Consider the following 27,844-nt stretch of genomic DNA (forward strand, 5'->3'; position numbering starts at 1 on the left):
TGCTTGCTTGCTTCCTTGCAGCACAGAGGTCTAAAGGTATTGCCTGCCTAGTGGCAGATGAAATTATTTTGGTAGTGGAAGCTAGCAGGACAAAGCATACATTGCTCTCCTACGGTAGCAGTGAATTGGAAGGGGACTTGAAGTTTTTGTGTGTAACTTTCCTTCCTTTCAGCAGATTCCAGCATTGGGACAACTGCACTGAACTGCAATGCAAGCACATGAGTTGTTCAGACACCTACGGATGCCGGAACTTGGGGACGTCAGACAGTATGTGCGCACGCTTCCAACAAATACGCTGATGGGCTTTGGTGCTTTCGCAGCTCTCACCACCTACTGGTATGCAACAAGACCGAAAGCACTAAAACCACCATGTGATTTAGCAATGCAGTCTGTGGAAATAGAGGTAAGTGTCACTTACGGGATGCTGTCACTGAATTTTGAAGCCTAAAGGCAGCATTGAGGGAGCCCAAACACCAATTTAACTAAGAGTGTTTCTAAACTTGTAGTGTGGAGGGAAATACATTTCAGGGCATGTTTAGGATTTTTCTGAAATGTAGCTTGAACTCAGTTTCTGCTTTCTGAATGTGAAAATCAGCTTCAGGGTTGAGGTCATCATGGTGGTACCTAGCACGGGAGAAAGACTGTGCTGTGAAAACGGAGCTTCTGATCTGAGTGGTGGCAGGAAACCTGTGACTGTTAGAATTGGCACAGTGTAGCTTTCAATTCCTGGCCCCGCATTTGGGTGATGACCTACTGAATTAGGTCTTGAGGTCAGAGTATATATGCTGGTGCGTACTGATTAGGCTAATACTTTTCTGTTATAATATTTAGTTTATAATAGCGGGCAGAGGAGACTTTATATTGGGTTACAGGCACAAAGAGGGTACTAACTGTCCTCAAATGATCTGTGGAAAGACATTAGTCCTGCCAAGAGATCCCAGCCATAGAGCAAGCTGAAATTAAAGCAACCACCTGCTAAACTCTGGATATGCTAGCTTAGCTTTTTTCTTATGCTTTTTAGAGGCAGACAGAGTTGCTGTTAGGTGGTGGTTTTTTTAATAGTGAAGCTGAATATGGAAACAGTCTGACTGGGAGGAACTGTTGCTTAGAAGCAAATAGAGATAACTGATTACATGGCTAGGGTTTCCTGTGCAGCAGTTGTATCAATTCCCCTGTTCGCTACAGAGTAAAGATTTAACCGCTTCATTCTTTCAAGAGTGCTTCTGTGTTTCTTAAGGGCAGGCAAGGTGTTTTCCCCTTTTGCAGGAAGGAGACAACTTTGAAAGGTGGTGATCTTCAAGGGAGATGCTTACAAAAAGCAGGATTGTAAGGCTGACTGTTTCTTGCATTACAACTACCAATATAGAAATTTTTTTTCTGGTATACTTACGACAGAAGTCTCCCTTTACGGCACATCCTTCTGTGTGGTTAGACTGCATCTCGTTGTCCTCTATCAGAAACAATTAATGTCACTTTTTGTGCTTAAGAGTAGATGTGACTGCAAACTGATGTAAACAAATGTGGGAGAGCAGTTTGAAATTTACTGTAGGTAAACTTTCATGAACTTGAGCAAAGCAAACTCTTGTCGTAACCTCAAATCGGGCACTTTCTTTGCAGTGTTTCATGATACTAAGATTGAAGAATGAAGCATTAGTTGGATCTTACATTCAAAGGTTTAGTTAGTACCATTTATTTCCTGAATAAAGTAGCAGTGGCAGCTTTCCAGCTGTGGTGGGCCTCACTAGTCAGTAAAGACTTGAGCAGTTTGGGGGGCAGGTTTGCAGTGGAAGATGGTAAACCAGTGACTTAGCTGGCTGTAAAATCCAGCATGACAAATGCTGATGTGCTTGAGACTATTGACAGCAGTCACAGTTCACTGCCTTTACCTCTTCAAGCTAAATTTCTTGTCACTGCTGGATTCAGTGATTGAAATCAGTGTTTTGTAGTATGAGACTTCACTACACTCCTTAATACATCCTTGATCCGTATTGTACTAATTAACATCAGCTCTCCGATCAGAGCAAGTAGGTATAACAGCATTGTTTTGTGTTGCCTTTTCAGAAAGTAGATTTTAAGAGGAAAACTAAACAGTAGGAAAACTGAAATGAAAAACAACAGTGTTAGCATGTCTTGGTGATAAGAGCTCAGACTTTGGGAACATGCTGAAATGAGCATGATCTATCCAGTCTTGTTTATTGACAGTTCAGGTACTGCCCTTGATGTAATATCACCTGTACTAAACTGTAATCAAATGAGAATGTATGTTTTGAAGCAAGTTTCAAGTGTCCATTAAATTGATACTTCTATAAGTAACTAGAGTGCAATACAGTACTTGGGATTCAGTTTCTCACTACATTCTGTGTAGAATTTCACTTCACTTGCTCTATTCTTATACATGTGTTTAGATGGATTGTTGGTTCCATAAAAGAAAAACATCAAATTCTGCTCTCCAAATTGTGTCTTAATAGTTTTTCTGGCTAAACAATACAATATTAAAAGGTCTAGGGAATAAGCAATATGCTCCAAAAGACATTGCTGAAGGCAGTTCCTCTTCCCTAATGTTTTAATATCTAATCTACCTGTTTGTTAATGATAATTTCAAACTATAAATAACCTTCTGCTTAATTCTTACTTGTGACTTACTTCCTTGGCCTCTAACAAAGTTAAATAAAGTCAGTGACTGGAGTAGGGTTTCCACATGTTCTGATTATTTTCAGGGAGGAAGATCCTACTTATCACTGTTCTAGGTCACTTTCCATCTCTGGAAAGCTTTGATTTGGTAGGCTAGCACCCAGTGACCTATTTTTTTTAACCATCACTGAGTGAGTATAGAGACTGCGTGCTTAGTTGACTATTGCTACTGAGAATATCAGCTCTTCTAGAGTAGACATAGAGTAAACGTATACATACTACAGTTAGATTTCATTGGAAGAAACCTTCTAGTCATCAAAGCTGCCAACCTGATCTCTCTTCAGGGGAAGTGCTCAGAGGTATAGGTGAAAAAAATCCAGGATTCACTTGAATCCTTTCCCTGTAGGAGGGGAGACAGGATTAATGGAGAATAAAGAGAGCCTGACCGGTGTGAGGCTGCACTGCTGAGACTCGCACTATGCTCAGTCATGCACTGTATCGGTAAGAATTTCAGTGCTACAGTAATGGTACAAATAGGGCATTAGTGCTGTGTTTTGCAAAGCCTGTGCACCCTTCATGTCTGTAAGTGGAGACATCTCTGGGTCTTCTGCTTGTAGATTGCTCTTTGCATTGGTGCTCAATAGCTGAACAACTTTGGCTGTTGAATGGAGCGCAGGTGTTTGGCTGTCAGGTGTATTAAACCCTGCTGTCAAAACCCAAAGGCTTATTTGGCTCCAGTGCCGCTAAAGCATGTGGAAGGTTAGCAGATAAATAAACAGTAGGATGTCAAGTTTCCTCTAGTAGTAGGAGTTTGGATTTGACTCTGGCTTCTTTTTTTCTTAAGACACTGAAATATGGAGAGACATACTCAACTCATTAAAACTCTTCAACCTCCTTGCACTCTTCTGATGCGTTACCAGAGCTCTGGCTTGCTTTACCTTTCAAGGATCACTTGATTAGACCTGTGCTTGTCTCCCTGTTAAGTGATCAGTTTTAGCTGTTGTGTGGTTGCTTAGGGTTTAGCATGCTCACAATCTTATGGCTGGCTTGAAAACTCTGCTTTATTTGTCTTGCTGTTCAGAATATGCACGTTGGTGACCTAAGCACCACTTGCTAGTGTACCTTCCCTCCTAGGATAATGGAAATGGAGTCTCTTGCTCTGAGGCATGCTGGAGCCAGCGGTGTGTTTTGGCAGTACTGCTGATCCGAAGCAGCCTGTGTCCACAAGAAGCGAACCCATGACTTGGACAAAAGCAGCATCTTGTCATGGGATCCAAACAGGCATCGATGGATGGAGTAGTATGTGCCTCTGTAGAATAAATCTGTTTCCTTCAGCTGCTGGTATTCTGAACCAATGCCAAGGGTTTACGTAATGTCCAGCACTTGCTGTGTAATAGGCTGATTTCCTGTAACTCCCTGAGCTGCTGCAAGGGCTGCCTTACATGAGTAACTGTCCTTGCACTGATGAGAGATTATTGCCTGGCTTCTTAAGGACACTATGCTAAAACACACAACCCTTATGAGTGCTTACCTTTGTACTGGACAGATCTGTTAGTGCCATCCAAATAACCTGTAGGAAATCTGCCAAACATTCCAGTCCTGAGATTCCCTGATAGTGCAAAAAATTCTGGATAAGGACTCTTTGGACAGGCTCCTAAAGTAGTAGTTCTTGCTACTCTGAAGCAAAATGTAGACCAGTGCTACCATTGCCTAGTAAATGAGTTCCAACTGGAAGCATCAGGTAAGGTGAGAATGATCTTCAGCATATCCAGGGGGATTTCATTTGCATCTCTGAAGAATAACACTCAACTCCTGATAGCGTTCACACAGGGAGCTGGGTGACCCTCAGCATAACTTTTACTCTAGGGCTGTTGGAAATGGCTAACTTCACTTTACCTTGGGGAAAGAGCTAATTAAGCAGAACCATAACTTGGTTGTGCTTCACTTTACTGAAAACTCAGGAGAACTGATGGAGTCTTTTCAATAGTAGTCTGTTGCTGTGTTTTGTAGAGATTTGGGTTTTTTTGGAAGGACAGGGCAGTCAGGCTTTTATTTAAGCAGTGTGCTGTCTGATAATTCTCCTCAGATTTCGTTAGTGCCTCGGGCCCTGCAAAAATGGCTTTTGTGGTGCTGAGTAATAGGGCTTGTAAACAAAACAGTAATAGCTCGGATGAGGGGGAGAACCCCACAGATTTATTGACAGTTGCCAAGTAATGGCTTAGGATATGATATTTCACCTGACAGGGGAACTGTAGCACATCAAACATGGTACTGATGCACTGCCTTGCTGACATTGTGTCTGTGGTTACAAGCTGCATCGTGTGAGCCTCCTCAGGTCAGCTCCAGAGGTGGTAACACTGGGAAAATCTAGAAATTGACTTTGGTTATCCAAGATACTGTGCTTAAACCAGCACAGTAACTGGATGCTGAGCTGAAACCAGCACAATAAAGCAAGCAGTCTTGCTTTTCTTTCCAGGCAGAGACATGTACTAGTGATCTGTTCACTTCCTGTAGAGTAGATGCTGGTCTGAGCACAAGCGCGCTCTTGAATTTCTAATGTTACACATTTTTAGAGGCAAGCCAGTCATTAACTTGTTCTGGGTCATGTTCACAGTGTAAGGTTCTGCTTACTGTCAGAGGAGTGGCAAGCACTGCATTACGCATAGCATTTTGCTGCAACAAGTTAGACTTGTTTTACTGTTACTCCTCCCCTCCATGTGCCATCTCCTTTCTGTGGACATGGGCAATACAACGTCTTCTGCAGAGAAACCCACGCTTATCTAACTTACACATGAGCAGATGCTCTCTGGTCTTCCAGGGTACTTTGAAAACAGCAAAAATAAACCAGAGCCTCTGACTGCCTGTGGATAGGTTTTTGACATTGGGGATGATGGCACAGATCAAGCAAAGGTTTAGTTAGTCCAGGATTAATAAATGTGGCCCAGCAGTACTTGCAGAACTGCAGTTTGTGAAATTTGATTGACATAAAATCAGAGTGACTGATTAAATAATCTGAAGAACTATTAAATTCCTGTATCAACTTCCAACTGTAGCCCATGTAACTGCTCACCTGCTGAAAAATGGTGATTTTAATCCTCAAGGTAGTGTTGTCTTGGCTGTCTCTAGATAAGGAGGAAATACTTTTTCTGTAAAATGGAACTTTTAAATTGGATTAAAGGACTCAAATTTTTCTCTGACACAGAGTATTTTACTTATGAGAACATTAGTTTTAGGGTGGTGTTGACCACCCTTAAGATGACCTAGGTTTTAAAACCCCAGTTTGAAGTGTGATTATGTTTTGTAATCTTAATGCTGAGATCCTAATCTACTTTTCCAATTAATATTGTATCTAGAGAGCTCTGAGGCTGGAGCGATCTAGAAAGCTTGGTGGAATTAATTATGCTCTATACTGCTATAATAGAGTGAAAACATTTCTTAAGAAAAACCCAGTGTCTAGCAGTGAGTGTCAGCAGGCATGTTGTGGTTCTCCTTTGTTCTGTGCCATCATGGGTAGCTGAGGGATAAGGTTTTGCCTGACAGGGATATTAGTAACACAGGGAGCGGTCTGGCTCTTCAGCCCATGTCCTGGGAAACCTTGCAGGTCTCTCACCTGGTTGTGCAAGGGACTGAAGCGCTCTCGAGCAGGATTTGCCAAGGCTCATAACAAAACTTCACGGAGGTGTTTCTATTCCTGCAGGAAATTCCTGGTTGTTTGTAACCAAGAAATATGTCTAACCCTTCTAATTGGTTTTCTTAGGGTAATGAGCATGCTCGAAGGTCCTCACTTCTTACTAGTGATGAACCATTGATCTACTACTACGATGATGTGAGAACGGCTTATGACATCTTCCAAAGGGGCGTGCAAGTATCAAGTAAGTGTAAAATTAAAGATTTTTTTTTTAATAACATTTGAGACCTAGAGGTCTGGACTCTTTTTGAAATGCAGCTGGGGATGGGGGAGGTCTGCCTAGCAATATGATAAATATATTGGGTGTGAGTGTTATTGTAGGCAAGTTCAACTGCTGCCTCTTGTAAAGCAGGGTTGTGTGAATAAAGTCAGTGCTGTGTTTCTTAGCCTAAACCAACCTTGTTGCCTCTGTGTCCTTCCCTCCTCCCCCTGCCCTTAAAAAAAAAAAAAGGTTTGTTGTCTTAAGGTGTTTGCAAAGAATCTAGAGGTGTCACGCAGAGTGTAGTTGGTGTGGTGTCAGGACAGAGGGGTTGGGGGTTAAATTTTGAGTGACTTCTTGATTATCGTTTTTTCAGATAATGGGCCATGTCTAGGTTTTAGAAAACCAAACCAGCCCTACGAGTGGATCTCTTATAAAGAGGTAAGTAGTCTGTCTGACTTAGTGCTAGACCTGTGTGTGCTTGCTGAGACCATAGATACAACATCCAGTAACGTGATATAACAAATATCAATTATTTATAGATGTGTTAAAGTACTAGTATTTTGCAGAAAGGTTCTAGTTCCTAGTAGAGTATCTTAAAGGAACAGACTCAAATATGTGCAAGGGAGAGGAAGAAAGGTATCACCTACACTTCCTTAGTTTATTAGTGGTTTTATTTCAGGTCTTTTCTGGGGGGAGGGGTGATCTTGGCAGCTTTTAGCATCTCACTGCTGGAATTGTTTAGAACTTGGACACTGCCTCTGAAGGGCTGCAGCTTCGAAATGGTATTTGGGGATTCAGACTACTGCTACTTGAGGTGCTTGTTCCTGGGAGACTTGTCTTGCACTAGGTGATGTCCTCCCTGCAGGTGTTACTCTTGCTCCGTGACAGCTTGTCTCCATAGTGCTGCGTGATGGCTGTGTAGGGAGTTCACAGATATGCGTCTAACCAGTAGCATCTTCCTTTGTGACTGCTAAAAATATCTTTATGCAAATCTTTGCTAACAGCTGCACACTTCTAGGTCGTTCCTGAATTAATCAGTTATTTTCTTCAAATCTGCATGAACCTTGCCTATTGCATACTGTTAAGGTCATTAAACACCTTTTGTATGTAGCGGGCCTCGCTTTTTCCAAGGTGACTTTGCTGGGCACTTGTTAGGTACAACCTCTTGTATTAAAGCCTTTCTGTTTGTGTCATGTGACTAATAAGGATTCAGGTCATGTGCTGTGTGGAAAGAATTTAGAAAACTGCCTTCCCAAGCTTTGTTTATAGAACTAGCTGGGCTTTGCCTCCTTATTCCCCTGCTTTTTGAAGGGAGAAACTCTGTTCCCATAGGCACTGAACGAAGCAGAAGGATGGCATATGTAGTGCTTGTGACTGAGCTGACTCATTCCGGGGTCACTTCTAGGCTTTAATACAGACACAACAAAACAGCCTTTTCTGAGCTTAACATAGGCTTAACACGTTCAAGTGTCTCTTCTGCTGCATACTGAGTGCAAGTGTATCAGTGTGGTGTAACACACAGCAATGTTTAGGCTATGAAAGTCAGAGGACATGTAAAATAACCAAGAAAACTTCTGTCTACTTAATATCGGTTATTGGCCTCCTTAGGTAAGACCTAGAGTAAAAAAAATGTTCTAAGGGTGTGTACTGATGAGCTTGCTCTCATGTTTTTTTTGTCTTCTCTCTTGTGTCTCCAGGTTTCAGACAGAGCAGAGTGTGTGGGCTCTGCTTTACTCCACCGAGGCTTCAAACCTTCTCATGTTCAATATATAGGAATCTTCTCACAAAACAGACCTGAGGTAATTGAATTGACAGTGTCTGTTGGTGATCCAGCTGTTAAAGTGGCCTGCTCTTCAATCTGTAGCTTTCTGGCAGTGAACTGAGCTTCCCTACTAAGTTCATTTGGTGCTGGGAAAGGGCTTAAAGGCTGACATTGTAGACCCGCAAGCTATGAATGTGGCATCTTTAGCTAAGAAGTAACACTGATAATTAACACAACTGTTAGTGTCTGATATTAGGTTTTTTTGCTGCCAGAGCTGAATGCAGGAGGCTGTAGAGCAGGAAGGCAATCAGGGAATCAAGAACAACTTCTTTTTCCAGTTTATGGAGGAGGCCTGTTTAATGGGATGCTAATACCATACTTAATGAATATAATCACAGAATGGTTTGGGTTGGAAGGGACCTCAAAGACCATCCCGTTCCAACCCCCTGCCATGGGCAGGGACACCTTCCACTAGACCAGGTTGCTCCAAGCCTCATCCAGCCTGGCCTTGAACACTTCCAGGGATGGGGCATCCACAGCTTCTCTGGACAACCTGTCCCAGTGCCTCCCCACCCTCTCCAGAAGAACTTCTTCCTGATATCCAATCTAACCCTCCCCACTTTCAATTTAAACCCGTTACCCCTTGTCCTGTCACTACAGGCCCTTGTAAAAAGTCCCCCCCAGCTTCCTTGTAGCCCCTTCAGGCACTGGAAGGTGCTCTAAGGTCTCCCCGGAGCCTTCTCTTCTCCAGGCTGAACAAGCCCAACTCTCCCAGCCTGTCCCCATAGCAGAGGGGCTCCAGCCCTCGGAGCATCTTCGTGGCCCTTCTCTGGACTCTGTCTAACAGGTCCTTGTCCTTCTGATGTTGGTGGACACACAGGTGGATGCAGCACTCCAGGTGGAGTCTCTCGAGAGCAGAGCAGAGGGGCAGAATCCCCTCCCTCGACCTGCTGGCCACACTTCTCTGGATACAGCCCAGGATACGGTTGGCTTTCTGGGCTGCCAGTGCACACTGCTGGCTCATGTCCAGCTTTTCATCCCCCAGTACCTCCACATCCTTCTCCTCAGGACTCCTCTTAATCCACTTGCTCTCTCAAAAAGCAACATTGGATTACAACATAATTGCAAGTGGTTGGAAGTCACGAGGAGGTATTTAAACCTTTGAAATCGCAAAGAAACAATTAAGTATATGGACAAATAGAAGATGGGTAAAAGTGATAGTTCTGTCTCTGCCAGAGGCCATGGGCACGAAGATTCTGGGAGGGAGAACTGCTGATGAAGGCAAAAACTGAAAATTAATTGCAGTTTAAGGGGGCATAAAAGTGACCTAATTAAAGATCACTTTGCTTTGTCAGGTGATCATGTTATGAGACAACTATGGGGTATTTAGATTGAAAGCTAGTGTCTATCCACTTTAACCCAGGAATGGTTAGAGATGGCTGTTTCTAAAAATATTAAATGTTCAGTACATATTCATTCTCTAGACTTGCCTATTAAATCTGTTTAATAGGACTGAGTTTCTCTAAGCTGTGTTTACATGCGTAGCAGCTCGAGCTGGTACTTGCTGCATTAAGTAGTTCATTCCAAACCTGTGTTAAGACAGGAGACTGGTTCTTAGGTTTTGTCAAAAATATCCTGTCCTTTGTGATTAAACACTCCCAGCTGGATGGCATTAGGTGGAGCAATCTGCAGTGGTGACAGAGTTACAGTGCATCAGTGTCTGTCGTGCTGACAACAGCTTCACAGAATCACAGGGTGGTTTGGGTTGGGAGGGACCTTAAAGATCATCCAGTTCCAACCCCCCTGCCATGGGGGGGTTTGGATTTTCCTGCTGGAAACAATAAGAGTAATAAAGGCTGGGATGCCTTCAACTAGGAACCTGTTAAATGACGTGGTGTTAGACTCTTCAGTTCAGTCTCCCGTGCTCGTAACGCTATGAACCGGCAGTAAAAAAGGGAGCTGGTGGTTGGCGTGATGCCAGTCCGAAGTGTTTCTCTGCAGACCTTTGGGTGCAAAGTCTGACTGCTGGGTCAGTGGATTTTCTGGAGGAGAGTGTGGCAACGTGTTCTGCTCTTGGGTCACAGAGATGAAATGTGCTTGAGTTGCAGTGTTCCAGCAGGCTTTGAGTTGGGTCAGAAATGAGCTAGAAAGACTTGTTTAAGCCAGCCATTTGAAATCTGGGATTTTCCCTGCTGAAAACGACTGGATGGGTGTTGTGACATCCCCAACATAATCACTAATTCAGATGGGAGATTACGTGAAGTGTTTTTGTGTGAAATGATTCACATTTGTCAGTCTAAGGAACAACTGCTGGGGAAATCCCCTAATGGGGGAGAGGCTAGCATGTTACTCTTCACTTTCACTAAAAAAGCACACTTGAATTTATAAAAAAGTTACTTTCGCTTTTGAGTAACTGGAAAACAGATGATCCCTTCTCCAAGGAAGGAAGTTTGGTTTGGATTGAGAAAACAGGGCAATGAATGTGCAGTGTCCCTGAATAGAACAACAGAGCCACGTCAGAAAGCAAACTGAAACTTTCAGGCTGCTGTTTGTAGTCAGTCCTGGTTGCTTGGGCTTTGAGACAGAACTCAAGTGTCAAGGTCTTTATGTTTATATGTAATTACTCTTAACTTTAGAAGCAAAAGTAGAAATGTTTTGGTAGTTCATAGAATGAAGATGCTGGTGGCTGTATTGAGAATGATGGTGTGCAGGAGTAGTTGGAGGCTGCAACAGGAAGCTTTTATCACTGTGGGCACCTTCTGAAGTCTGCTGCAGTAGACACCCCATTAAAAGAGCTGCTAAACTTCAGTCTGGGGGACAGCAATGCAGCTTCCCCCTTGTTACAGGGACAGGTGGATGCTGTCTGTCTAGGAGGAAATAGTCTGTGGACATTTTCTTGGCCGGTACAGGTGTGCCTGCTTAGGCTTATCAGTATGTCTTGTTATCTGCGTGGAAGTCTAGTTCACCTGTTGGCTGGCTTTGTCCTAGCTTTCCAAAAACTCTTTTTGGACAAGAGGGGTACAATTTACCCATTGTGTAAATCTGTTCAGAAAACATCGTTAAGGCTCTGTCAGTAGAAAACTTTATTACAGGTAAATTCCTTTAATTAACAGTTTGGAAAACTGAGATTTAGCAACCCTGTTAACGTAGCCTCTGCATTAGTTGTTATATGGAATCACCAGCTGAGTGATGCTTAAACTTGTTGTCACACGGGGGTGAGGTGGCTGGCTAGCATCCTGCAAAAACACTGGGAAGTGTGACAAGGTTTGGGGGTGGGGAAGGGAAACAAGCACCCTTGCTAACGCAATCCTTGGTGAATTGTTAAATTCTAGCTTTTAAAGATGTATGTTTTGTTCCTGTAACTGACTAGAGGTGCCATGTCTGAGAATTTTTGCCATTCTCTGATGGGGAAAAAATTCTGTTAATAGCTAAACTAAGGAGACAGTTATCACTATGTTTTTCAAAAGCACTCAATATTACTTTTAGGGGCGGACTTTAATGTAATTGGATTGTATTCTTTCCCGTACCTCCTTTATTGTTCATTTTTTTGATTCCTTCCACAGATAAAAAACTAGTAGGTCTTCAGAGTAAACAAATGATACAAACTGCCACTTCTTTCTTATTTTAGAAAGACTTGTCCAAGTGAGGTTTGTCCTGTAGGCTTCCTTGTTAGAACCCAAGCCGGAGTCTTGCGTGGAGATCTGTTATGATAAGCACACACAGTGACTTGCATCTTTTCCCTTCCTGCAGTGGGTCATCATTGAACAGGGATGCTATGCCTTCTCCATGGTGGTGGTGCCGCTCTATGATACCTTGGGAACCGAAGCAATTACCTACATTGTGAACAAAGGTAGGAACCTTTCCGTAGTTCAGCAACTCAATGTATGCTGGCAGAGGGCAGAACTATGGCCTTTGGAACAGTCTTCCATTACCACATTCCGAAGTATGTATGGATCAAGTCTACACTAGTCAGATTGATAACGGCACTCTCTTTCATCAGCTGACTTGTCATTGGTTTTCTGTGACAAACCTGACAAGGCCAAACTCCTGCTAACCAGTGTGGAAAAGGGAGAAACTCCGATACTCAACACCATCGTTGTCATGGAGTCTTTTGGCATGGATCTTGTGGAACGTGGCAAGAAGAGTGGGGTGGAAATCTTCAGCATGAGAGAAATAGAGGTAAGCCCGCTCCACTGACTTTACTGCTTTCCCCCTGGTTGCCTGTGGAGGAAGAAGACTGTGTCTGAACAGATGTTTAGGGCTGAACAAAAGGTGGTGGAGTAGTTTCAAAATACTTAACTATCTCTTGGTTTGAAGTTGACACACAGAATAGTTTTTAAAAAAAAAAAGAAGGAAACCAACTTGCTAATAGTATTTCACAGTGCTTAAAGTGTACGAGCGAATGCCAGGGTGACGGGACGAAAGCTCGTTAACCTAGTCCAGGCTGAACATCAGATCGGAGCGTTAAGGCTTGCCCGTGTGAAGCAGTATCGTGATAACTATATACCGTGACTCATCTGTCAGAAATGCCTCTTTCAGGAAGAGCCTGTGTGGGTTTGGGTCTTGTGGAAAAATAGCATCTTGCCATGTACACTGAATCTACAAAATGTTTTCTGGGGGAGGAGAAGAATGGCAGTAAGCTGTTCCAGGGTAGGCTTATGGTAATGCAGGGGGAATGAGACTTCCAGGTTTGGGAAGTAGAAACCACTTTTCTTGACCACCTCACGTTCAAGTCGTTGGTTTTGCTTTCGTTTATTTGGTCTGCGTAGCGCTCTCATGCAGGTTTACTTCCTAACCTCGCTCGTCATTTGGAGAATTGTGTCCCAGGATCAGATTGCATAAAGTACATCTTTACTGTGAGGCATGAAGCTGGCTCTTGCCTGGTTCCAGCTGGAGTTCTGGGGAGGGCTTGGCTCACTGGGACTGGGGTGTCTCCAAATCAGTGTGCTTGTCTCTGTGCGGGATCTGCTGGGAAATGCTTCATTTCCCTGAACTTGCTGCCACCGCAGCCTTAACTGCTGTGACAACAGGGCCACCTTCTGGTAAAGATACAAAAATCCGGCGTGTCTTTTCAAAGAAGACTTAACTGTTTTGTAGCCAACCAGCCTCGGCAAGGCTGCCAGGTTGGAATGGGGCTAAAAACGTTACGCAGAGCACCTGCCTTACACAGTGCTGTAGCTCGCTGGCAACAGGTTTGGGTTAAAGACTGCCCCAACTGCAAATTGGTACGCTAAAATCAGAGCTGAACTCTGGGCTTTGGCAGAGGAAGGTGCTTCTCACTGAATGTCATCTCTGAGTTAGAAGCTTAGATGCTTAAGTAGTGACTTCCAGTAGTGCCTTGTAGCTCCTGACAACAGGTGGTGTTTGGATTAATGCAGCAATAGGTGCTCTAAGTGGCTCTTGTCTAACTCTCAGAAGTTAGGCAAATTTGAGTATTTCTATTAGTGTTTCAGTGGGCAGGAATACGTTTTCTCACTTTTTTTTAAGAGGTAGAGGGTTTTAGTGTCTCCTGAAAGGCAACTATCAACTATTTAAGAGCTTAGATTAGAATAGAATGACTCTTTCTAGCTTTAAGTACTTTGTTTTCTGGATTTCTGGCTTGAGCTTATTGCTCAGCTGTGCTTTATAGGTTATGTGCTCAGTTCCTCTGTCTCCCAGATGCCATAAGCTTGGATTCTGTTGCCTTGACATCTGTATGTGTGTGGTGGTTACTTACAGTGGAGTGGTTGAGTACGTGGTTCTCGAATGGGAACAGATGTTGGAGTTCTGCTCTAAGAAAGCCTAACAAGTATGTGGGGATCTTTAGCTCTATATTCAGTAAATACCAGATCTTGTTCAAAACAGGCTATAGGGAAGTGTTGAGGTTCTGGTGGTACTTGAAATCCTAGTCTTTTAGGTTGGAAAAGACCTTTAAGATCAAATCCAACCGTTAACCTAACACTGCTAGTGCCACCACGAAACCATGTCCACCTCCTCCATGTGTTTCTTAAATACCCCTGGGGATGGTGACTAGGTATGCGTTCCTTTCTGCCTAGAGAACTATAGCATCGTTAACAGTCAGGCCTGAATCATCATAAGAAGGGAGAGTGAAGATGACATTCTGGAGGAGAGAACCTAACACATTTCTTTCCCTTTTCTCCTTCCTGTAGGAGCTGGGAAGACTGCACAGGCAAAAACCTATGGTAAGTGTGACATGAGTTCAAGCTCCTTAGCCTGAAGCTGATAGCATTCTGTAGGTCAAACTAGCACATCTCCCTTTCCCGTAGCTCAGAAGTAACACTAGTATTTCAATGTTTTGTCCAAGAAAACCTTTTTCCTTGCTATCTTAACCATACTAATACTTTCTTAACTCTCATAGCCTCCAAAGCCAGAAGATCTAGCAGTCATCTGTTTCACCAGTGGAACAACAGGTACACGTAATTACATTATGCAGAATTTATTGTTGTGCAAAATTAGATTCAGTAAGTCTCCCTTTGAGGTGTTTCTTTACTTCCCATTGATCAGTACAGTGTTACAGTATTGGGGGGTGGAGGTGTTACACTTTTGGGCTTGGAAATAAGTAAGTACTGAACCTGCATTCCCATATTTAGAAGGACTCTGCATCAGGCTTTTGATTCTTCCCTAGTCTCTTTTCATACCGTATTAGCAAGACTTGTTCCTTAGCTCCAAGCAACCCTGCTGTAAGACCAAAATAGACTACTGTCTAGATGTCACATGCCTGACACTTGTGACCTAATACCAATGCTGGCAGGGAGCAAAAGGGAAGAGTACAATGGCAAGCTACACTTCTAAAGCAGATGTGAGAGCAGAAATTAGCCTGGGTTTGATAGCTGGATCTTTTCAGAAGTGTTGGATTCTGAATGAGAAGCTTACCCAAGAAACATGGTGCTTTCTTCAGGATTTGTTCTCCTTGTGAAAACTGAGGACTTTGACACAAACTTAGAATAGCTGGTAACAGTAGTGTTGTGAGTGTGTTGGCGAGTTCTCTACCTTTGTTTAACTGAAATACGAAGCAAAGTATCAATATTGCAGAAGGAACTGATTGAAAAGCTATTCCCTTAGTTTTGCCACTGCTTAAAGGATGTGAAAACTTAATTGTTACCTCCTGATGTGGTGTGTGGTTTTTTTTTTTTCCTTAGGAAACCCCAAAGGAGCTATCATCACTCACCAAAACATAGTCAGCAATGCTTCAGCTTTTGTGAAAACTACAGAGGTAAGCTGCAAAGGTTAACACTGTGGGTCTGCGTGAAGGGAAGAATCTCGGGAGTAAAACCAGCACTGAAGTCTCGTGAACTTTGGTCTTGACTTCTAGTCAGATCCAAGTGAAAATGTAACTTGGCAGCTCTCTGCCCAAGCTAGGTCAGAAGTCCATGTTGACTGGTTTCTCCTGTTAGGGTCAGGAACCTTGACAGATTTGGGCTGATCAAGCAAAATGTTCTAAAGATCCCAATGTGGATCTGTGTTACGTTCTGTTGCGGGGTTGGAGTGTTTGTCAGTAGTGCAGGGTTTGTGTCGAGGCTAACCTTTTCCACTAAGCATGGGAGAAGCTACAGCGTATTTTTATCTCCCCAAAATAATTAATGCCCTTGCGTAGATGAGCAGGAAGTGTAATTCTATGTCTTTTTACCTGAGCCAGTGTTGACTTTCAGGTCACAGCAGACTACTGAAGTTCATCTGCAGGCTGGCTAAGAATACAGTTCTAACACAGATGTAATTAAAAATACAGTTGTACTTACTTATGCAAAGCACTTGGCAATAGAATTATTTAAATTAAGCAACTGATCTCACAATTAGTTCATGTAAGGTATTTGATATCAACTTTTGTAGTAAGTTGGATAAGCAAACTTTCTGATTTAAGGTGAAAGTGTGTATTTTTTTTTTTTAAACCTCTAAGGCATACTAATTTAACCTCTTTTGTTCCCCCTCCCTCGCAATGTACATATCGGAATTTCCTGTGGTTTCTCTCAGAACTTGTTTCTGTTCATAAGCATATGAAGGATAAACTGTAGTCTGGTCACTGTAACTGAATGCCATTTCTGCTCCGCGTGTTTACTCGTGCTAGAAGTCACTGCTGTACTCTTTTTAACGAAAGGCAGTGCAGGTTCGTGACAAACAAAACTGAAGTGGAGCTTAGATGCTAGATTTCGCTGTTGTGCTTAACTTAGGCAAAATAAAGAATCGATGAGAGCTAAATGTAATTTTCCTAATGCTTTCAGAAAACATTTATGCCCTCCTCCGATGACGTTCTGATATCATTCCTGCCCTTGGCTCACATGTTTGAGAGAATCGTTGAGGTAAGCATCTGTTGGTTGTGCTCAACTCTTGTAGCTTGCTTCCCTCACAGAATGCCTGTCTCTGATCCCAGTGACACAGGCTCTTCCTTTTTGACTGTTGCACGTGTGTGTGAGAGCTTGAGGTAAGGTTCAGGAAAACAGTATCCCACAGACAAGAGTCAGTGAGTACTAGACAACCAGCTTTCATGCTGAAATATGAACACTAACCTTAGAGCCAGGGTTAATAAGAACATGGTTTACTAGAGCGCGAGCCAATCCCTGCGCACGTGTACACTGCCTAGAAGTTCTCTCCAGCGTAATCAGTGAACAACTAAAAATCCATGCCATTCTTCGGTCTGCAAGCTGAATTGGTTGTGTAAGCAAGCAGGATGCCACACTGTGAAATACATTTGTACAAAGTTAGTTAAACTTACTGTTGCTTCCAGGAAACTGTGATTAAAAAGGAAGGGATTTTGTTGCAGTGGAAGTGAAAATGGCTTTTAATGCTAAACCGTGAAGTTCTCCCAGATTGCTTGTTCTACCACGTAGCAAAACCTGGGGCTTCATTTTTGAGGGTGAGGGGAGCTCAGGTTGTCTGAATACTGGCAGCATTAGTAAGGACCTCTGAGCCCCTAGTTGGGTAGCATGCATTATTGCAAGGATGCAATTTCCTCAAGCTTCCTGCAGCCAGTAGAGGCACAGGTATTCAACGTATTTGCTGAAGTTGAATTAACACCTCTCCCTTAGGTGAGATCGCGAATATGTTTGTTGAAGGTGGAAATAGGAAGAAAAGGGGTTTATAGGTGGGGCTGAGGCTTCTAGACTCTAACAGACTATAGTACAGGACAGAGGACAGGATGAAGTCTGCCCGCTTGGTGTAAGCCTGAAGCGATGAGAAAACTGTAAGTGGCTCTGCTAGAATCTTCCAAAGAGCATCTTGATCATGTAAGAGCAAACCTACTTGCATCAGCCTTGTGGAACAAAGGAAGACCAGAGTGCAGGAGAATGAAAAGCAAGTCGTACAAGGCAGAAATCCCTGCCTGATCGCTGCATAGCATGTGCCCACTTTTTAGTGTATAGCAGGGAACAAGCAAAGCTCTGGTACTTTTTAAATAAGCCTGATAAATATTTAACATAGAAAAGTTCTGCTTTTCAGTCTCTTGCTACCTCAGAGTTGCTGCCGTTGCCTTATTTGGCCAACTGCCCCTTTTTGCACAGGGCCTTTTGTGCTACAGCTTAGTCTAGCCAAGTCCTTGGCCTGTGTACAGCAGGCATGTCTTGCTACGTGGTCTTTGCAGTCCCACCCTATAGCCTGAGAATGCTGCGGAACTTGCCCAGAAGCTGGGAGGGCTGAAGGTGGACTCCACACGGGATTGTCGTACGCGTATAGGCAGAACATGCTAAAAGTCTGGAAACACAGCATGTATAAACTCTCTTCTCACAGTGTGTGGTTCTGTGCCATGGAGCTCGGATAGGATTCTTTCAAGGCGATATCAGACTACTTATGGATGACCTAAAAACACTGCAGCCGACTGTGTTTCCTGTGGTACCCAGACTGTTGAACAGAATGTTTGACAAGGTAAGTCTGCAGGTGTGAGTCCAGACTTACCAGAAAGAGTCTTTGTTAAATCTGTGCTGACAGGGTAGGAGAAACTGTTGTGCTCCAGGATGTTAACCTGGCATGCTAACAGCTTGGTGTGGGTCTTTCGAAAAGAGCTGAAAGCACAGGGGTTAGTACTGGTTGTATTAAAACACTTTCAGGCAGCAAATGGTGTTGAAAAGCTTGACTAGGAGACCGGGTTCTCTCTAGCTTGATTAATAACTTACTGTTTTGCTCTGAGCAAGTTATTTTAAGTCCAGTCTACAACACGAACGTGAGGCTTAGCATCTGCATGCTTTTAGCATCTGACTCACGGAGCGGAATTTGCAAACCGAAGTCAGGTGCGTGCCTGTGTCTGTGTGGGCACATACAAGTTTCCTACGCAGCTGCCAGAGGGTTCTAGCAGGGAGAACTGTAAACCAGCCAGCCTGGAGTGCTGGGGAGGGGGTGTGTCAGCAGCCCCAGTCTGTCCTGTGCTTGCCTCTTGCCTGCTCGGGGTCATCTGAGATGGGAATTCAGAAGTAGGTTCTTTCTTGAACTTTTAAACCAGCCTTTTGCATGTTGATGACTGACTCTTCTTAGGACGTTGCCAGAGGAGTTGAAGGAGACAAGAAGTCCTGTGACAGCTAAAGAAATGACAGGACATTAGCTGGGACACTGCTCTAATGTGAGACTAGAGGGACAGCAAGTAATACCAAGTTTTGTGTGGCCCCAGGAAGCTAAAGAAAGTGTCTGTATGCAAGGCAGATCACTGGTATTTCTGAAGGGATCTGCACCTCCTCAGAAAACCCTGTGTTACTTCACATGGTTACGGTGTGCTCTTCGGAATACGCTGTGGGTTACACTGAACTCGGCCTTTGATCAAACTGGGACAGAAAGTAACACATCCACTTTCATTCATACACTTTAATGGAGAAACTGTACATTGAAAAACACGGCACAGTTGGATGGGAAACAAGAATTAGTGAAGTCCTAAGTGTGCTGGACCTTTCTTGAACTGAGGTGAAGAGGCTAAAATCCAAATCCACAAGTATTTCTTACCAGAATTAAGATGCTTACCAAAAGAGGTTGTTTAATTGCTTTGTTTTCAGATTCCACTGTTCGGAGTCTCTGTGCCCCCTTCTGTAAGAAGGGGAGTGGTAGTGTGTGAGGCTTCTAACCACAGCTCATTTTTTTCCCCAATAGATTTTTGGACAGGCAGATACTTCATTAAAGAGGTGGATGCTGGATTTTGCTTCCAAGAGGAAAGAAGCAGAACTCAGAAGCGGCATAGTCAGAAATAACAGTTTCTGGGATAAAGTCATCTTCCGCAAAATACAGGTATACTTGAAAAGCCTCCGAGGCCCAGAGCCTGTGCCTGATGGACGTTGGAACTCTGTAATGATGTTATTTGTTTGCATGTGAGTGTTTTGAGAACGGAGCTCCAGACGTGCCTATGGAGTTACAGAAGAGCGCTTTGATACGTGTGGTCGGTACTGGAAGTGTGAAGCATTGCTATATACCCTACTGGTCTGTGGGTATCGGTTTGCAGCTGCTGGATTTCAGATGAATGGCTGTAGGCTGTTCTGGCTTCCATCCCCGATTTAGAGACTACCTGGCTACTCAGAATAAACCCCAAACTGTCCCAGTTCCAACTTCCATCTTTCAATTCCCTTTGTTCTAGTAACACCAGCTAACGGTATTAGGGAGCTTTCTCTGAGTCTGGTGCTTCTCTCATACTGCTTTGAAAGCAAATGCTGTCCTTCAGAAGGAGGAAGGCTAAATGTGACTTAGTGTCACCTGTAGCCCCTACTCTCTCCTCCTTGTTGGTCACCAAGTTATGCCTGCGATTATAGCTGGCGCTCGCCCCAGCCTTGGCTGTGCAACATGCCCCTGTGGCTGATTTTTACGGCATTCAGGACGTACAAGAAGCTGATGGAAGGCAGTTAAAAATAGGCATTGCTGTAAGGCAATGACTTAAGCTCTCTTAGCCCCTTGAGCGTGCGTTGCGGTGACGCTACAGCACGGTCTTGGTAGGTGCTGTAGGTCTGAGATGCTGTTTCTCCCAGACATTAATGGGATTAGAAACTCTGCAAGAAAGAGGGCTTGCAACAGGAGACGACGCTTTAACGTTGCAGGTGGCACTGTGGGTCAGCAGTGGCTGAGGGTGGGATGGACAAAGACTCTGGAAACTTCTCTAAAAATGCTTTTGGTGTCCACAGTATCTTGTGTCTGTTGTAGGCAAGTCTGGGAGGAAAAGTAAGGCTCATGGTCACAGGAGCAGCACCCGTGTCTGCAAGTGTACTGACCTTCCTGAGAACTGCTCTGGGCTGTCAGGTGAGTTTCCTGGCCCTAATCCTAAAGCATAAAGATCTTGGTACCTCACTCCAGCTTTAATATTAGAGCATTTCTAGTAGTCTGATGGTATGGTTAACTCTTTGTGGCATTCCTCTTGGAGATTACACGAGTGCATACTGCTGTCCAGAGCTTCCCTCTGTCCCCTGAGACTTCTGCATTCGTCCCAAAGTCTTCATTATAGCTGAACTCTCTTAAGGGGGAGATTTTTGAGGGCTGCTGAAAGCAGTAATCAATGTTCTTAGCTAAGTTTCTGGGCCTTGCCTTGCTTACACAAGTATCCTATAAGTGTTGCGAGAGTCTCATCGATGTGGCGATACTGTAGCGCTATTGCTGGGAAGGTGAGACTGGGAAAGTCGGGCTGCACACGCTGCATTTATCTTCGGTGTCTCCTCCAAGTACATGCTCTTTGAGGTGGAATCTGAACAACAGTGGCACAGGGTGGAATCAATGTGTTGAAATTTCAAGGATAGAAAACAACTAGAAAAATAAACGAAATGTGAATTCCGTTTTAATGAAGAGACTACGTTGAACAGTAAAACTTAATAATCTCTTGGTTTCACGTCCTAGTTCTATGAAGGTTATGGGCAGACTGAATGCACAGCTGGATGCTCGCTGTCACTGCCTGGCGACTGGACAGCAGGTACGGTGCCATGGCCGGGCGGACAGTTAAACGTGGCAGTGCGCCCCGGAGGCGCCCGACGATGTATTTCTTACTCCAGTACACCTGTCGCAAAGTGTAAGGCTCTGGTTGCGTCAGGTGAAGCAACAAACCTTTGAAGGGATCCCTTGGAGTTCCTCTACCCCTAAATAGTGAGGCATGTTCAGTAATCCAAACTTTTAATAGGCTTTGTTCATGTAAGTTGAAGTAGATTTAGGAAAGGGATGGTCATAGTATCAACCCTTGTAAGTCTTACTCTGTAAAAACACACAGTGCTGGAAACTTAAACGACACGTTTTGGTGTTGGAACCAACCGCCTGCATTTGTCAGGTGTTACATCTCTACCTCCCTAACTGACATAATACCGACAGTTGAAACTACAGCGCGACTTTGCTACTTAAATATGTCTGTGGAGTGAGGGTCATAATTATAAGGAAGCCTGAGTACATCGTTCAGCCTGTAACACTCCAGGGGTATGTAAGAATTTGAGTCTCGGCAAACTTAAGCTATTACTGTACTGACAGTGGTGTAGAACACTACCAGAAATCAGCGTTCCATCTGTTTTTTCCACGTTAGCATGTAACCAACTGACTGTTCTAAGAACCTGACTAAAAAGCAGTTCAGGCTGCTGAAGTGTTACTGCTTACAGGTCACGTGGGAGCACCCATGCCATGCAGCATCATCAAACTCGTTGATGTGCAAGAAATGAATTACTTGGCTGCCAAAGGCGAGGGTGAGGTAAGTCATTTCAGCTGGTCAGGATGAGCCTCTTACGAAATACTGGAAAATATCTTTTGTTCCTGAAACGACATAACTGTCTGGGTTTAAGTGCTATGCGTGGTCTGCTGCCTAAACCCAAAGATGCCTGCATGCAGCGTCAGCTCATGATTCGCAGAAGCAAGGCAGGAAGCAGCGTGTTGGAGGGGAGAAGCAGCAGCTTGCTGTGAGAGAACAGGTTATGGTGCTTTTACTCACGTGCCGTCGTCCAGCTGTGGGACAGCTGTGAAGCTAGCTAGCTCACACGGCATTTATCACTCAGTAGAATGCTAGCGGAGGGCTTCCCCTACCCCCGCTGCTGAGTGCTGGGAAACAGCCGATGCGTGTAGCACGTGGTGTGTGGGGTGAGGTAATTCAGAGCTTCTGGAGCACTGTTCAGAGACATGGAGATAAAATGCTAGGAAGGCTGATGGTGAGCTGACCTCTCCTGCAGCCCGCGCAGATCGCGTGCGTACGTCCTGCAAATTGTGCTTTGGGGACTCAGCTCTGCATATAATGTTGTGCTGTCTTCTTCAATATCTCTTTCTGAGTAAAATATATACACCTTGAACTCTGTGTGTAGACTTGGAACAGATGTCCACGTAGGGAGTTACTTTCAGGGTTTGGGGAAAAATTAAGTTAACTGTCTTAAAGTGTCTTCATAATGCTTTGAGAGGCCTTGGGGGCAGCTGGGGGCTAAGATGAAAAATAAAGTCGCTTAGCAAATAACTAATTTGTGACTGCAAACAATATGTAATCTTTTTTTTGGCTGTAATTTGTATGAGACTAGAGAGAAATCATTGGGCTTCAGTTCCCAGAAATACTTAAGAATTTCTGCGGTAGGAGACTGTTTTCAAGTGGAGAGCAATGTTAAGATTCTTTCCTGTCTGGCATATGATGCCATGTTTAGTCTTAATCAGCAATTCTTGCTTCACTTTAAATGTGCTTTTAAAGCTTGGGCTGCTGGAGGAACTGAGTATAAATTGCCATAATGAGAAAACAGTTAAGGGGCTTCAAACCAACTCCTTAAAATATTTTGCTTGCACTTACTGTGAAAGTTTGCTGTGGTAGGAGTTTCTTTGGACTTGAATCGATACGACAGCCCCTTAACAGGTCACGTACCACCTTTAGTCTTTCAGACCTAACTTCCTTGGCGTGAACTGTTCTGAATTTAGCAAGTGGGTGTTGTAACTTGTTTCACAGAACTGCAGCCCACAGCTGTAGAAGTGGCTCTCATTAATCCAGCTGCAGCACAGACAGTGAGGAAGATCTATTTTAGGCAAAGGATAAACACTCCTAGTCCTCATTTCTGAGTGGAAGCTTTCAGTATTTCCCATTCTGTCAGCCTTGCATCTCACTTCTGCCAGTTGTTTGTGTTCAAGAAGGATAAACCTGTGAACAGAATTCTGTATGCTCACGTGCAGGTGAGGTCTTTAGTACCCAGTGGCAGGATACAGGTAAATGGCTTGCTGTCTCTACTGGGAAAAGCTGTCACCTACTGCCATCCTGCGACTGTAGGAGCCATGAAAAATGAAACGTTTGACTTGAGTGGGACATAGACAATTCTCCTCTACTCCTCCCCCCAGATCATTTCTGCTGTAAAACAGAGCTTACCTGGGATTGGTCACCAGTTTGGTACTGTTCTACAAGGTCACCAGAACCCTCGCTAATACTGACCCCTCTCCTATTGACACACCTCCTGTTCGTTGTGTGGTAGTTCTCCTGCATGCCTGTATTTATGCTGAGGGAAGCACTGAGAATGCTTGGGCTGAGTTTTGCAAGAACTGGTCTCTGAACTACACTACTAATTTTTTCTAGTCTGAGAATTGATATTAGCACCTGAATACTCTTTAGCTAGTTCCTTGCCTATCTTACAACTGTACTAATCCCCTAGACTAATAGTTGGCCTAGCATTTTTATCAGCCCCTATCAATCCATTATTACCCATTTGGATTATCCCTGGAAGTGTTCAAAGGCCAGGCTGGATGAGGCTTGGAGCAACCTGGTCTAGTGGAAAGTGTCCCTGCCCATGGCAGGGGGGGTTGGAACTGGATGGTCTTTAAGGTCCCTTCCAGCCCAAACTGTTCTGTGATTCTGTGATTTGGCCTAAACATAAACCAGGATTTTCTGTCCCATTCTTCTAGATTTGATTCCCAATACTGTTGCCCAAACCAGACCCTTCTTGGTGTGTCCTGTCACCCACACATGCCAAGCCACTCCTGAGCTGGTGTGATGGCTTGAATCCTTCGTTGCTTCTGAGGACTCTTGTGCAGAGCTTTCAGGGGTGTTGGACTCCCAATTCCCCAACAGCTGTGTGCAGTGGGCATCTTCATGTTCGACTTCAATCTTGTTTATCTTGCCTCTCTCTGCCTTCATTTCTACTGTCCTGCTGATCCTTAAATAACAGAGTTCTGTCCTGTGTCCCACATCTCTCCACCGAAGAAAACTTACCCAGTCTTGGTGGTTATCTTGAGAAGATACTTAAATCTGGGATCAGCTCTGGATACTTGAGCTCTGCTTCATGTTCCTGATCAGCTGCTTTAATTTCATAGAGGGGAAGGGGTTAGAAGGGACCCCTAGAGACCATCTAGTCCAACCCCCCTGCCAGAGCAGGATCACCTAGAGTAGATTACACAGGAACAAGTCCAGGAGCCTTTGGAAAGTCTCCAGGGAAGGAGACTCCACCCCCTCTCTGGGCAGCCTGTTCCATCAGGCTGAACCTTCTGTTTTCTGGTTTATGGCCATTGTCCCTCATCCTGTTTCATGGTCTCTTACTGACACATTACTAATTGTTTTAACTTAGCATGTAAGGTCTGAGCTGGTTCTCTGGCAACCTCTTCATCTATAAACCTTTAATCTGGTTGGTGCCTTCCTCGTTCCTTGTAGGCCCAGTTTTGATCCTAATAACATTCATGCATCCAGTTAAATCCAGAGGAGCGGTCCTTAGTTGGTTTACTTGGTACACCAATCCAGACAACCTTCAGCTTAGAGGTGACAGGTTTCTGTTACGGAGAAGCCTTGAGTGCTCTAGGGTAGTACCTGCTGTATGTGCAGGCAACAAACACGGCTGCTCGATGCACGGCCCTTTCAGGGCTGGCTTTAGCACGATGCCCCTGCTGCCTACCAGAGCTGAAACTAGCATGTTGCCAGGCTGGGAGTAATAATTCTGGATCCAGCGGGACTTCTTCAGGTAAATAGAAACTTTCTCTGATAAATGCAGATTATTCAAATAGCAGATAGGGGTGCTGCTGCTAGGCTGGGGGAGAACGGATGCTTCCAATTGCTGCTGCTTACTCTTTGTACCAATGGAAAATGTTAGGCCTATAAAAACCCTTGGGTAGGTATTTCTGTACTAATGCATAAAGTTCATCTTCCCCTTTTAGAGGGGGTCACTCAGAAGCACTGGGGAAAGCACTCACTGCAGACAGTGTTTTAACTTCCCTTCCTATTAGTGTACATTAACAAATGGCTGTTTTCAGGTGTGTGTGAAGGGGCCAAATGTATTTCGTGGCTATCTGAAAGATCCAGAAAAAACAGCAGAAGCTCTGGACAAAGATGGCTGGCTTCACACCGGAGACATTGGGAAATGGCTACCAGTAAGTAAGCCTCACATAGCTGAAGTGTGCTTCTGCAGTTAGCAAAAGAGCAGATATTTGGCATTAAACACAAGGACTTAGGTGAAAGACGAGTAACTTTAGGAGGAGGATAATTAGAGTTTGTGGTTTAGTCCCAGCGGCAGCTCAGCACCATGCAGCCGCTTGCTCACTCCTCTGCCCCCAGAGGAGAAAATGTAATGGAGGGATCGCTCACCAGTTATGGTCACAGGCAAAACAGACTTGACCTGGTGGACAAGTAGTTTATTACCAATCAAATTGGAGCAGGATAATGAGAAATAAAAACTAAATCTTAGAACACCTTCCCCCCACCCCTCCCTTCTTCCCGGGCTCAGCTTTGCTTCTGATTCTCTACCTCCCCCCTGCTAGTGGCACAGGGGGACAGGGAATGGGGATTGTGGTCAGTCCATCACACGTTGTGTTGGATGCTCCTTCCTCCTCAGGGGAGGATCCTCACACTCTGCCCCTGCTCCAGCGTGGGGTCCCTCCCATGGGAGACAGTCCTCCATGAACTGCTCCAGCATGAGTCCTTCACACGGGCTGCAGTTCTTCACCAACTGCTCCAGCGTGGGTCCCCCCCATGGGGTGCCGTCCTTCAGGAGCAGCCTGCTCCAGCCTGGGCTTCCCACAGGATCACAGGCTCTTTGGATGCATCCCCCTGCTCCAGCGTGGGGTCCTCCCCGGGCTGCAGGGGGTCTGTGCCCTCCCCCCCATTTAAGCTTGTATGAAACCAGAATGCAGGCAACAGCCCTTCCGGTCTGTTGAAAGCTTAACAGGCCGCATGCTAACAGGAGGTCGAAATAGGTAGGAACAGGCGCCTGTAAGTGTCGGCCGTGGCACGTTACGTAGTGCCGCATGGCACCCTTCAGCCGCGTAGATTGGTTGTTCACTTGAAGTGCCTCTTCTGAGTGGAAGTTACTTCTGTCAACAGAACGGTACGCTGAAGATCATTGACCGGAAGAAACACATATTTAAACTAGCCCAGGGAGAGTACATCGCCCCAGAGAAAATAGAGAATGTGTACCTGAGATGTGAAGCTCTAGCGCAGGTGTTTGTCCACGGGGAGAGCTTGCAGGTAAGCACCCTTCAGGTGACTTCAGAAACGCGTGCGGGAGGAGACTGCAGAAAAGAGTGTTCCTTTCCACCCTTCCCCTCCCCCATCCCAACTGTGGGACTGGAATCTTGGAGGTTTTGAACATTACGCGCTTTGGTTCTGAATGCACTTTCAACTCCAGCGCTCGTCTCTGGGTTTAGTTTGGGACCAGGCTGTGGAGCTGCACTGTCACTGGGCGTTGGTGACCGTACGTAAGCTGCAGTGATTGTGCAGGCAAAACACGAAACCCCATTTCCAGGTTTTTGCGAGTGACTCAACACTGATTAGTAGGAAACGTGTAGGAACTGAAGTGCTGACTTCAAGAGACAAATAATAAAAAAAAGCTTGACAAAAATTCCTTTTTAGGCCTTCTTAGTAGCTATTGTGGTACCTGATCCCGAGACTTTGCGCAGCTGGGCCAAGAAGAAGGGATTTGAGGGCTCCTACGAAGAGCTGTGTAAAAACAAGGTGAGCCATAGCTAACGGAGCAGCTCGCTGTCCTGCGTCAACCCTTTCAGGCTGTACAATGTATTCCTGTATCCACAGGACATCAAAAAACACATTCTGGAAGACATGGTGAGGGTTGGGAAAGAATCTGGTTTGAAGTCATTTGAACAGGTAAGATGCTAATGAGAACAGAATCCCTAATTCTTGAAAGTCCTCTCAATACCTGAACCACTCTTAATTTGCATCTGGAAAAACCTTGGAAGTGATGGGCTTTGGCTGTCTGGGCCATCCCTTTAATAGCCTCGGGCAATCCCTTTAATGGTCTGCTGCAAGGGGTGCAGCTTGGCCAGTAACCCTTTATTTCCCAGGTCAAAGACATTGTCGTGCACACCGAGATGTTTACGATTGAAAATGGGCTGCTGACACCAACGCTGAAGGCGAAGAGACCAGAACTGCGAAAACACTTCCAGTCGCAGATAGACGAACTCTATGCCAACGCCAGAATGTAACAGCGGCGTGAGGAGGGTGGCACACGTCTGTCTGCTGTTGGCCTTCGTCTCTGTAATTCGACTACAGCAAACATAGGGAAGGAAACCGTGCAATCAGTAACTTGTTCAAAAATGGGTACTTGCCATAGGAACGTGGAAGAAATGGAACACTGCCTTACTGTCAAGTTGTGTTGCATTACTGTTTTTATGGTGACCTACGATTTCCAAAAAGAGCCTTAACTATAAATGGTAACTATATGTAAGTTATTTAAGACTTGGCCAAAAACGGGACTCT

General features: G+C 44.5%; 1 protein-coding gene across 3 annotated transcripts; it reads left to right on the forward strand.

Annotated features, from left to right (window-relative positions):
• The first annotated feature begins 175 nt into the window (after positions 1–175).
• ACSL1 (acyl-CoA synthetase long-chain family member 1) lies at positions 176–27,844 on the forward strand. Of its 3 annotated transcripts, none has more exons than XM_010159013.1 (20): positions 176–403; positions 6,389–6,503; positions 6,895–6,959; positions 8,219–8,320; positions 12,034–12,133; positions 12,284–12,462; positions 14,433–14,465; positions 14,642–14,693; positions 15,423–15,496; positions 16,500–16,577; positions 18,001–18,135; positions 19,342–19,476; positions 20,377–20,472; positions 21,061–21,133; positions 21,801–21,889; positions 25,387–25,503; positions 26,453–26,596; positions 26,981–27,082; positions 27,161–27,232; positions 27,430–27,844. In XM_010159013.1, the coding sequence occupies exons 1-20, from the start codon at positions 209–211 to the stop codon at positions 27,568–27,570; spliced, it is 2,097 nt and encodes a 698-aa protein (XP_010157315.1). In that variant the 5' UTR covers positions 176–208; the 3' UTR covers positions 27,571–27,844. The 3 variants fall into 3 exon arrangements, with proteins under 3 accessions (XP_010157315.1, XP_010157323.1, XP_010157331.1); XM_010159021.1 differs by having other exon boundaries at positions 209–403; positions 6,895–6,970; positions 8,230–8,320; XM_010159029.1 differs by lacking the exon at positions 8,219–8,320 and having other exon boundaries at positions 209–403.

The sequence above is a fragment of the Eurypyga helias genome, unplaced genomic scaffold (genome assembly GCF_000690775.1).
Source record: "Eurypyga helias isolate BGI_N326 unplaced genomic scaffold, ASM69077v1 scaffold40830, whole genome shotgun sequence".
Taxonomy (NCBI): domain Eukaryota; kingdom Metazoa; phylum Chordata; class Aves; order Eurypygiformes; family Eurypygidae; genus Eurypyga; species Eurypyga helias.

Bases quoted from the DNA above. Each gene is read 5' to 3' on its own strand.
- ACSL1 (XM_010159013.1), top strand. From the start codon at position 209: ATGCAAGCACATGAGTTGTTCAGACACCTACGGATGCCGGAACTTGGG. The intron at 15,497-16,499 runs GTAAGCTGCAAA...TAATGCTTTCAG, and splicing joins CTTTTGTGAAAACTACAGAG to AAAACATTTATGCCCTCCTC. The intron at 18,136-19,341 runs GTAAGTCTGCAG...TTTCCCCAATAG, and splicing joins TGAACAGAATGTTTGACAAG to ATTTTTGGACAGGCAGATAC.